This window comes from Erigeron canadensis, chromosome 1 (assembly GCF_010389155.1).
Source record: "Erigeron canadensis isolate Cc75 chromosome 1, C_canadensis_v1, whole genome shotgun sequence".
Taxonomy (NCBI): domain Eukaryota; kingdom Viridiplantae; phylum Streptophyta; class Magnoliopsida; order Asterales; family Asteraceae; genus Erigeron; species Erigeron canadensis.
Window position 1 is genome coordinate 30,525,578 of NC_057761.1, and position 11,166 is coordinate 30,536,743.

An 11,166-nucleotide genomic window follows, 5' to 3' on the forward strand; every position below is an offset into this window, starting at 1 on the left:
TCTTTACTTTTTAAGTTTTTTGCCGTACTTGCAAGTGTGTGTGCTTTATAGGGCTTCAATTTTCACTCCAAAAAATTCCGCTAAATTTTTTGTGTTTCTCGATCGGTTATATACATACAAATCACTGTAAGTATCACCGTCACTTCACTTTTATTATAACTGTTTCGATTTCAAAACCCTAACTATTTGCAGCTATTGTGCATCTAACTGTGTAATACGACGTCGTATTGACGAATTCTAGGGTTTTTACTTCGAGATTTTGCTAATTGTGTGTAATGTGTGTGTTTTCCTCTGCAATTTCAGTGTGTGTGTGTGGAAGCTAGGGTTTTTGTACTTCCGTTGTGGAATGTGAGTGTGTGTGTGTGTGTATATATGTATATGTATATATTTATGGTGATTTTTATGTTTTTGTTTTTATAGTGAAATCATGAGCTTTGAAGAGGAGAAAAAGTGTCCTTTGTGTGCTGAAGAGATGGATTGGACTGATCAGCAGTTGAATCCTTGCAAATGTGGTTATGAGGTATCGTTTTTTTTAGTCGTGTGTGATGGTTTGTGTATTTCGTAAGTTCGTTTGATATGTTGTTGCAGTTTCTATCTTTATACATATTTTGCTTAGGTTATGTTAGTTTGATGAAAGTGTTACTTTAGAATGTTAGATGGAAGGACATAGAAATTTCGCTTTTTGTGTTTGTACTCGGTCGTATGTTAAGTTTTTTTTTTGATGTTTGTAATTTTGCAGACTAAGTCGTATTGGAGTTTGCAGATGCTTGAATTTTAATCTTGTGTACTTGCTTTTATGAAATTGTTTTAAATTGTATATGAAATAAGTCCTGTCAAAGGTTTTTTAGTTTCTCGATAAATGTATTGATGTACGAACCAGAATGTCTGATTTATATAATGTATATTACATAGTAAGAAATCGGTTATTAGCATACATTACTCACAATAAACGTCATTCTATAAATATATTATGCATATTTAATTGGAACTAGGCTTTTTAGGTTCTTTTTGATCTCCATGATACTATATGCCGCAACATATGGAATTTGGAATGATAACATTTATGTGGTTTTGTGGTTCATGAGCATCAAAATTTTAGTATGTGGCCATTTTTACCATGTTTTACTACCAATTCAGGTGTGTGTTTGGTGTTGGCATCACATAATGGATATGGCAGAGAAGGATGCAACAGAGGGACGCTGCCCTGCCTGTCGGACTCCTTATGATAAGGATAGGATTGTGGGACTGGAAACAAATTTTCAGAGGTTACAACACGTTTTGTTATTTCTTTTGATTTTACATCTAATATGTGGATTTATAACATGTGTTTTTTGCACATAGGGTGGTTGGCAATGGTTCAAGTCGAAAACAAAAAGTAACAAAGGCAAAGGCAAAACCGAATGAAGGGAGGAAGGACCTTAGCAATGTTCGTGTTATGCAGCGAAAAATGGCTTATATTATTGGCCTGCCCATTGATCTTGCTGATGAAGATGTGTGCACTTCCTTCTAACATTTTATTCTATATGTTTACATTATGTTATGGTATTAACTTATGATAATGTTAAACGTTCTTTTTTTACTATGTACTGTTGTCCTAAGTTACTTTTCTGATGCAGCTATTGCAGCGAAAAGAGTATTTTGGCCAGTATGGTAAAGTAACTAAGATTTCCCTCTCTCGGACTGCGGGAGGGGCTCTCCAGCAGTTTATTAATGATAGTTGCAGTGTGTGAGTTACATTCTTAATTTTCCATACATTTATTTTTGTGATAAGTTTCCTTGTAGATTATTCTCTTACTGTGTTCCCAGATATATTACTTACTCAAAGGAGGAGGAAGCTATGAGATGTATTCAATCTGTGCATGGTTATGTTTGGGATGGTAGACTTTTAAGGTAATCGCATCACCCTCTATTCATCTCTATCTTGTATTTATGTGCAACTGCAATCAGATTTGACAAGTTCTGTTTCCATTCGAATCTGGTTTTTTGTAGAGCATCATTTGGTACCGCAAAGTATTGTCATGCATGGTTGAGGAATACGGTACATAAAAGATTATGAGTGAATCGATTACTATGTAGATTGTTTCTTTTTGGAGGTCTTCATTTTAATGTGAGATTTTCTTTTGATGGTCAGCCTTGCAACAATCCTTCATGTTTATATTTGCATACTCTTGGTGCTGAAGAAGATAGTTTTGGTAGAGATGAAGTAGCTGCAGTTCATACTAGGTATTTTGTGGACTTTTTTTTTTTCTTTTATAGTTCATATCGGTGCTTTCTTTGTGTATTTTAGATTTGTGTGCAGGTTCTAGCTTATATTATTAGATTCTTTTAAAGATTTGCTAGTAAATTTTTTTGATCAATCCTAATGAACTTTTTATGTCCCAATTCTGATGATTATTCTCTTGCTCAAAATCTTGTATATCAGGAATAGAGTTCAGGAAATAGTTGGTTCCACTCACTATCCTCATAAACGCTCAGGAAGTATGTTACCACCACCTATAGTTGATCAATTAAATAAACATATTGCTCGGGCTCAAGATCCAGTGTGTAACAATGGCTCGCCAGTAAGAGTTACCATTACTCTCTTGTACACAGATGCATGACTTGCGTCTAATATATATGTGCTTCTCCATCCATTTATAATATCATGCCTGATGATAGTTCTTTATATTTCAATTCAGGATGTTGCACATGCAACAGAAGCTACTAGTGAACACTTGCCCGTCAGATCTTCTAAACAAACGACAACTTTTGTGGATATTGTTGGGCGGCCTTCTAATTCAACTGTTAAAGATGTGAATTTGATTGAGGAAGAACAGATATCAAATCTTGAGACCAAAAGCTCAGATTCATTGCTGTTGAAATCATCAACTCCCGACCAACTTGTTACTTCACCTACCTCTGATGATCAAAATTTGAAGGTTTTTGTTGGATCAAGTCATTCGGGTTCTTCCATTCCTTCTCCTGCCGCTGATACAGCTAAGAGCTCTATTGATCATTCTTGGTGGCATACTGAAAATAATAATCAAGTGAGCAATTATGTGGAAGAAGATACCATACCAGCTCCATGTATGAATTCCCTGTCAAATGAGGCTTATAACGAGAAGAAATTCCAAAGTTCAGCTAAATCAGATAGGATATATAGAGGGGCTAATTCATTTTCTAATGAAGAAATTGTGGAGCACTTGAGACGGCTAGATGATGATACACCAGTGGATAATGATGAAAATTTTGCTGCTGTTGAAAGTAGTATAATATCCAATATTTTGTCAATGGATTTAGATGATGATAATTCAGATTACACTCAAACGGTATCTGGGTTGTTCGAAACAAGAGATAGGCGGCATGGTTCTTCCTGGAATTTTCAGAATAACGATCAATCCAGATTCTCATTTGGAAAGGAACTTGGATTTTCTAATCAACAAAATGACTTGCCTGGCAGCATCGGTCAAGGACTGAATCTCTCTCTTCAGGATTCTTGCGAGAACAAAGATGATTTTTTCAAATCCCAGCAACAGGGTACGGATATCTCACACTCGCTCGTGTGTCTGTGTGTTCAATATTATTCAGATATAGATTCGGATTGAGATCCTCTAAAGTTATTATTAACTTCATAGGTGAAGTTGAGAGAATCTTGACTTTTAGATTAAAATCAAAAGTTAAGATTTAAAGTTGATATTTGAATCTTGACCCTTGATTTTAATCCAAAGATCAAAATCATCAACTTTACCTATAAAGTTAATAATAACTTTAGAGGATCTCAATCCTATAGATTCCAAATATCTTATCATATACTGTATCTTTGAACAAAAAACTTACACACACCCTACCTGAACCCTTGTCCGAAGTAAGACTTGAACCCTTAGCCACTTGGGGAAGCGGCACCTAATGCACACTTCAGTCATATCTAGGTCAATGGCCTGTTTGTTTTGATAAATTTTTTTATTGAATTATATTGTTTGAAACAGTAGCATCTAGGGGTTCGAATGTGGGACCACCAGGATTCTCTATGCCCTGCAAGCCTCCACCTGGTTTTTCCACCAGCATGCGAACTGAACAGGCTATTCCTGCAAGCTCTGGTTCGCAATCTCTTTGTACTCTTTTTTTCCATTTATTTATTTTATGTATATATGCCCCTCTGGCCTTTGCTACCAAGATATCATAGCTCATTAAAATGGAGATTTCTCATTTAACATTTCACATATAGTTAAGTTTAAGCTAAAGTTACATGCTTGCAAATGTCATCATCTGAATGAAGTGATTAGTCACTTGTCTACATGATTTGATTTTGTTCTCATTATATATGTATATATATATATGCTATACTTGATCGACTATAATTCAACCTTATTTTAAACTAGGGGACGAGTAAGGGGTTCCAATCTCTCCAACACTTCAAACCGTGTGCAGTGCTTTAGTAGACAAATAATTTAGTGGAATTGTGTGATTATTGGGCAAATATGTTGGATCATCTTATGGGCCTCAAAGATGTATACACTGCTAGTTCTCATTATTAAGATTGGTCTATAAGTTAAGATCTGGATGAGGAGAATATTATGCCTTATTTGAGTAAATGAACAGGGATTTTTCTATCAAGTGCCTTTTGGAGAGTTGGCTAGTGGCAAGTAGGATGGTTTTGAGAAGCAGTTGCCTCTTTACAGCAATCAAACTATTATCTACTTTTTATTTCGTTAATTTTGGTATAAACTAGGTGGCTCCTATTATATTCACTGATGTAAGGGTGAATTCAAAAACTAAAATCTGCAAAGTCACCACAGTTCAGCCCTGATAATCAAAGACTGACTAGAAGCAGACTGTTGTCTAAATGGATAGAGTTTTGCTCATAGTTTACACAGATATAGTATTTTATACATGTTGACATATGTAGTTATTTACAGTACGAGAATAAATGAATTATCTACTATTGTTAGTGTTGCAGACAGTGAATGGGTAACGTACATAATTTGTGCTAAGTACATTGCTAAAAGTATATTTAGCTGAAAGAGCTAATTGAACACGGAACCTTATTTTGTTAAATGAGATACTGACTTGATAAAAGGTATAAATCTTATCTATATGAAAAACTGCCTAGTGTGGGAGATTTTCGTATATAGGTCACCAAATTTGTTTCCACTTAGGCGACTTTTTGGAATGAGTATGTGGACCCTAATTAATACACTGCTTGGTTTTCCATATCTCTTCAGGAAATTATGTCAGGGTTGCACCAAATAATCATTATCGTTCACCATCGTTGGGCAACCTAAGCAATGGCAGTGATGATCTTATCGATCCTGTGGTTGGAGGCAAATCATCAACAAACGGGCTGCACACCAACTCATGGACATCATCCTTTTCATCTCGATGTTCCAGCTCGTTTGAGGACTTAAAACACTCACTTTTCATGCAACAACAACCTGTTCCTGCTGCCCCCATTCCACATCCTCAGGATCCTCAGATTTTTCAAGCCACAATGCAGCAACAGCAAACACCTCAATTTCTTTCATCTCAGGATCAGTTGTATGGTGGTCTTACTTCTGGGTTAATGGATCTACAGCAGAGCTACAACCCATCTTTATTTACCCAACAGCCAATGTATGCAAACGGGTATCAGCAGCCTAACCCCTTGCAGGAGTCTCAACATCGTAATAATAGAAGTGCAGTAGAAAGATTTGGCTTTGAAAGTTTCTTGCCAGGTTATGGTGACTATATGTTCCAAATGCCCACTTCGGGCGATGTATACACCCGGGTATTTGGAATGTAAAGAATGCACCTACTCAACTTCTCTAGTTTTATTAAATGAAATGAGCGAAAAAGTGTTGGTGGAGATATAGTTTGATTGTGGATGTTTGGTTCTCAATTAAGTCGTGAAATTTGCAACTAATTTTGCTTTGAGATCTGTCATCGTAGTTAGGTCTTTTTTCTTACAAGGAAGTTAATATTACAAAAAGCTTAAAAGATGAAATTCTACTTGTTTTTTTTAGATCAGCTTTAATTTACGTATACATTCATTAGTATGGTCCATCCTATTTCTTAAGTTGGGATTAACTTACAAATTCCAAGTTGGGATCTCAATTTGCATATTGCATAAGCTTTTTTTTTTTTGTCTCAACATCACGAAAAAGATCTTGTAAATTGCAACATTTTCTGCAGATAGCAACTTATTTTTTTGTATTCACGGAGTCTTTCATGTAGTATACAACTTCATACCTTAACTATTTGGCTATTGCATATGATAATCCCTCAACAGAATGCTAACACCAAACAGTAAGAAGCAGCTACAAAGAATAATATCCATCCAAACATATAATAAGCAGCAGCTACAAAGAATAATATCAAGTCATGCTTCACAGTGTGTGTTTTCACCGTAATGCTTCACACTGCTTGGTATCATTTATACACACAACGCAGAAATAGAAATAATATGTGATGCTGGATCCCTCAGTGAGCTTTGGCACTGGAAGCAAGGTTCTAGTTTTGGTACTGAACCGGAAATCACTTAACCAATCTGGTTAGTATAGTATGGGTGAGTACCCGTAGGCATCCTCGTGGAAGTGTCATGATATGTCTTGTTTGAGTGGACACGAGAAGAAGAGAATCCTGATGATGCTGCATTAAAAGAAACTGGAATGGGAAGAGCCACACCATGACCTCTCAACATTTGTGTTTGCAGTTGCACCTGCATCTGCATTTGCCATGATGTGTTTGTGAGTTCCGGTGAAGGAAGAACGCTCTTAGACCCCTTTACTAATGCTATTTCCTGACATAAGACAGCATTTGGAAGGTTGGTTTACAAATCACAATTATGTATGGGTATTAACTGGCATAAGCGGAGAGTGGGCCTTAAACTAATAAATACAAAACAAAGAACCTGACTGATCTAAACATAATCCATAGGTCCCGGTTGAATAACTTGGGTTCCAAACAAGGCCTTAAACTGGATACGGAGGTTCGGAGGTTCGATAGTTTACAAAGTACTACGAGTAATAGAAAAGATTGTTACAGGTTTGAAAAGTTCTTTTTTTTCCTATTAAAAAGCAGTTTAACTCTGTTTCCAGACAAAACCAAGGACCATTATTTATAGGGATTAATTCCCTCGAATGTAATAAACTTTGAACGAATGTCTATAGTAGGAAATAACTAAAGCTGTGTGTATTGTATGTAAACAACTTTGAAATAATGTTTATTGTATGTAAGAATTTCGTTTCAACCAATTACAATCTGACAAGTGGCACCTGTATATGGTTGCCACGTATGTTTTCTTACATACAATAAACATTTTTTCAAGTTGCTTACATACAATACACATAACTTTAGTTTTTTCTTACTATAGACATTCGGTCAAAGATAGTTACATTTCAGGAAACTAATCCCTTATTTATAACTCTAGAACCGAGAACAAAGCTAACTATGGACACTATTGGCTCCTGCTTCAATTTAGTTTTTTTCCTACTAAAAAGCAGTTTAGCTCTGTTTCCCGACAAAACCAAGGACCATTATTTATAACTCTAGAACCGAGAACCAAGCTAACTATAGACACTATTGGGTCCTGCTTCAATTTGGTTTTTGAATTTAGATCATCCAGACCAATGGTGCTCTTTTTTTTGTTTGTTGATGTCCTTTCAAGCACAGGGAGTTCTCACACTATTGAAAATTTAAAAATGCCAGGTAATACTATACCATGAAATTCAGCCAGTGAACCTTGCAGGCGAGATACAAGATGATTTTGCGGAAATCAGCTTGAGCTAATATTATATGGATTATACTTGTACAAGTTCAAAAAGTGATAATCTTAAGATATCAAAGCCTCAGAGATCTCGATATTCAATATAATCTGAGAAATTTCCATAAAAACGTTACCTCATAGTTTGGTGTTAAACCAGAATACATGTTGGGCCAAATGGGATAGTGCTTGGATGCTTCTGTTTCTCCACCCATATAAACCGGAGGACGGGACTGAACCTGTGAATTCCAAGAAGGGAACGAAAACTTATCACCTACCATTCCAATTTTTTTCTACACAAACATCCATTCCAACATAACTATGTTAAAACCTTATAAAAGTATAAGGATTAATAAATAGCATACCTTCTGTCTTTTATCAGAAGTTGATTCACAACCTTTAGAACACATATCCAAGTTCCCAACATTGTCATTTCCCTTTGGGCTGTCTATAGTGGGAGAAACCCATAAGTTGAGATCAAGATTCTGACCACTTGCTGCAAACAATAGATGTTTTTTTAAGTCATGGGATGAAGTCATCAACAAAGTGTTTTTTATATTCAACTCAAAACAAATAAAAGAAGAAAGAAATAGCATTATAAGCAACCAATACCTTCATCTATGGCTTCCATACTTATATCTGCTCCATAGATGCTTGGTTCAAAGTTGGTGACAGCTTCCTTGCCATTACATTTAATGGCAGCTTTGTCATATGCCCTAAACTCAGAAAACAGAAATTGCAAGTGTTGTTAGATATAGTGCTCAACCAAAGTATTTAAAAGAAAAGAAGTTTCTAGGATTATGTAATCATGAAAATTACAAGAACCTTGCAGCTTCTACTTCGTTGTCGAATAATCCAAGGTAAACATACCTGCAAACCAAGCATTGTATTGTAGGTAACGAAGGCTCCTAATTACATTTACTATGAAATACATACTCTGCAATATTCTCTTGATAATCTAATAGAGAAATTATGCTACAACTACATAATATACTTTATCTGCCAACCATCAAAATCACACTATAGTTTCAGAAATGGTTCCTTACTTTTTCCCAAGAAGCTGACCCATGCGAGCCTCCCACCTGCCACATTTATGAAGGGTTACTCCTCGGTATTTTGAACTTCCTCTAGAGAATCCTGTGCTCTGCCGACGCAGTATATGGATGAATTCTTCTTTTGACATATTTTTGGCCTGTTGCATCAATTTGGCGACATTCAACTTACATCAGTCAAGAAAGTTTCGGTTCAACCAGACAAAAAACATGTAAACAAAATTTGCACAACCTGTGCCATATCTTCCTCATATTCGTTAATATGAAAATTTATATCAGCATCAATTCCCCGGAACTTGATAGCAGCCCGATCATAAGCTCTAAATTACAATCATTCAATTAAGTTAACCACATTAACAAATGAAATTTATACCATCATACAATTTTTTTCTCAAAGAAAATCCTAACCTAGCTGCAGCAAGAGCAGTGTCAAACCCACCTGTAATTAAACAATGTAATGAATAAATGTCCATAGGCTGCATTATTTCAACAGTATACAAAATTCAATCAGCCTGCTTACCTAAATACACTTGCTTCCCACAATCCCTGAACCACAAAATACCAAAAAACAAATAATTCAATCTCTTATCAAAAAGTACAACAATAATCATAGCAATCAAAACATTTCCAAATTTAGATGTACTATTGTAATTTCCATTTCCAATTTTCCATACACAGCATTCAATTATATAGCCCACATAGACAACAAAAAACTTTCCAAATTTAGAAAGAACACAGAACCATACCAAATATGTGATTCCCATCTTCCAGTCCTACGATAAAACGTAACACCACGATACTGCGAGCTTCTAGACCGCGGTCCTCTCCTACTCTTCTTCTGCTGCACCACAGCCGGCAAGTTCTGTTGCACTTGTACAGGCTCAGGAACCCTGAGATTCAACCAGTGTGATCCAAAAACACTCGAATCCGATACTATCGGCCTCGAACCTATTAACTCCTCCTCATCCTCTAAATCCACATCAATCTCAACAGGAAAAAACTGCCTTGTGATCAAACCACCAGATTCTCCGTTTATAATCTCCTTCACTTTCACCGATTTTTTATCCATTATTCCGAAATTACAACTTGCAGTGGTATACGATACTGAATCCACGTCATCGGCGTTTAACACGTCCGATGAAACTGACGTACCGGAATGAATCTCCGATTGACGATCTTCTAGAGCGCTCTTCTCAAAAACATTCCGATCACCGGAATCATCAATATTAAGATCTAACATACTTAATCTATATATTTATATCTATATCTATACACGTGTATATATATATACATATATCGATATATACGTATATATTCCTAACGTGATAGGTAAATTATACAAATCGAATCAAACAACAATATACGTATATAGATTGAATAACTGAACTGTATCTATAGGTTGATTATATAACACTATATATGACAGAACCGATCAGTTTTCCGCATTTGTCAATTATGATCAGTTTTCGATCAAATCAAATATCATCAGAAAATACAGATAGTAAGTATGACTATATGTGTCCATGATGTAAAACAAATATATATACGTATAGATAGATTGAAAAACTGTGATTATATCTGTTTCTATAGCTCAGTCAAAAACAGAGTTGAATAGTTTGTATATAGATATAGATTTCAAACCTGAACTATATGTATAGGTGGATTAAGTGATCAGTTTTCTTTTCTGCATTGTTTTTGGATGGAAACAAATAAGGAATAACACACGTAGTGGAAGGTGAAACTGTGTGAGAAAGAATATGTAATGTAAAAGAGATTTATAAGACACAGAACCAGATATTTGGGGGAAGAAAAGGATTTTTTAATTTTTATACACACAAATTAACACATTTTCTAGTGTGTGTAAATATGAAAACTCAGAGAGAGAATTGGAAAGTCAAATAGAGATGGTTGGGCTTTATTGATCGACAGATGTGGAATGAAAAACGACGTCGTTTTGAGGTTTTACTATTAAATTAAGAAAAACCTTAATTTGGATTCTTGTGGAGTGAGTTTGTGACTTTTTAACTTTTCTAGTGGTCCGAAATTTTAATTATGCATTATGGCTGTTTTTTTTTTCTTTTCATTCGTATGTACGTTTTTAGGTACGTTTGCAACTTGCATACTTAAAATATTCATTTTGGATGCACCTAACTTTGCGTATTGCTAAAACTATGCCTTCTTTGGCCTTGGAAAACACCTATCTGGCTCAGCTTGTTTATTCTTGCGAGTACATTATTGTTTACGAAAGATAATGTTCGTGTATTGCAATAGTGAGATGGTGGGGTGATAGTTCAGGCCATAAAGTATGATAGCCAAATCCTTAGCCGTGCGGGCTCCGCCTCCGGATTTAAAAATTCGTCGAAAGTATATCGAATGACATCTCTAATGAAAGAGCAT

The 11,166-nt window shown here is 35.5% G+C and overlaps 2 protein-coding genes across 5 annotated transcripts; one reads left to right on the forward strand and one right to left on the reverse strand.

Annotated features, from left to right (window-relative positions):
- On the forward strand, window positions 1-5,889 carry LOC122585034. 2 transcript variants are annotated; one of them, XM_043757133.1, is made up of 12 exons: window positions 1-126; window positions 421-520; window positions 1,138-1,265; window positions 1,342-1,492; window positions 1,617-1,726; window positions 1,807-1,890; window positions 1,990-2,038; window positions 2,132-2,223; window positions 2,423-2,561; window positions 2,679-3,516; window positions 3,966-4,076; window positions 5,202-5,889. In XM_043757133.1, the coding sequence occupies exons 2-12, from the start codon at window positions 428-430 to the stop codon at window positions 5,756-5,758; spliced, it is 2,352 nt and encodes a 783-aa protein (XP_043613068.1). In that variant the 5' UTR covers window positions 1-126; window positions 421-427; the 3' UTR covers window positions 5,759-5,889. The 2 variants fall into 2 exon arrangements, with proteins under 2 accessions (XP_043613068.1, XP_043613069.1); XM_043757134.1 differs by having other exon boundaries at window positions 3,969-4,076.
- Window positions 5,890-6,142: 253 nt separating this feature from the next.
- On the reverse strand, window positions 6,143-10,621 carry LOC122585036 (AP2-like ethylene-responsive transcription factor TOE3). Of its 3 annotated transcripts, none has more exons than XM_043757137.1 (10): window positions 9,516-10,621; window positions 9,290-9,315; window positions 9,178-9,208; window positions 9,002-9,089; window positions 8,764-8,909; window positions 8,543-8,587; window positions 8,330-8,433; window positions 8,083-8,213; window positions 7,855-7,956; window positions 6,143-6,679 (listed from the first exon to the last, which is right to left on the reverse strand). In XM_043757137.1, exons 1-10 carry the CDS (start codon window positions 10,007-10,009, stop codon window positions 6,494-6,496), a joined length of 1,353 nt encoding a protein of 450 aa, XP_043613072.1. In that variant the 5' UTR covers window positions 10,010-10,621; the 3' UTR covers window positions 6,143-6,493. The 3 variants fall into 3 exon arrangements, with proteins under 3 accessions (XP_043613072.1, XP_043613070.1, XP_043613071.1); XM_043757135.1 differs by having other exon boundaries at window positions 6,143-6,754; window positions 9,516-10,618; XM_043757136.1 differs by lacking the exon at window positions 8,543-8,587 and having other exon boundaries at window positions 6,143-6,754; window positions 9,516-10,618.
- Window positions 10,622-11,166: the final 545 nt, after the last annotated feature.

What these genes read in the sequence shown, in the direction of transcription:
- LOC122585034 (XM_043757133.1), top strand. Translation starts at nt 428, where the DNA reads ATGAGCTTTGAAGAGGAGAAAAAGTGTCCTTTGTGTGCTGAAGAGATG. An exon ending in CTTGCAAATGTGGTTATGAG is followed by an intron (nt 521 to 1,137) that starts GTATCGTTTTTT and finishes CTACCAATTCAG; the next exon opens with GTGTGTGTTTGGTGTTGGCA. An exon ending in ATTAATGATAGTTGCAGTGT is followed by an intron (nt 1,727 to 1,806) that starts GTGAGTTACATT and finishes CTGTGTTCCCAG; the next exon opens with ATATATTACTTACTCAAAGG.
- LOC122585036 (XM_043757135.1), bottom strand. Translation starts at nt 10,009, where the DNA reads ATGTTAGATCTTAATATTGATGATTCCGGTGATCGGAATGTTTTTGAG. An exon ending in AACGAAGTAGAAGCTGCAAG is followed by an intron (nt 8,434 to 8,542) that starts GTTCTTGTAATT and finishes TTCTGAGTTTAG; the next exon opens with GGCATATGACAAAGCTGCCA. An exon ending in GTTTAACACCAAACTATGAG is followed by an intron (nt 6,755 to 7,854) that starts GTAACGTTTTTA and finishes GTCTTATGTCAG; the next exon opens with GAAATAGCATTAGTAAAGGG.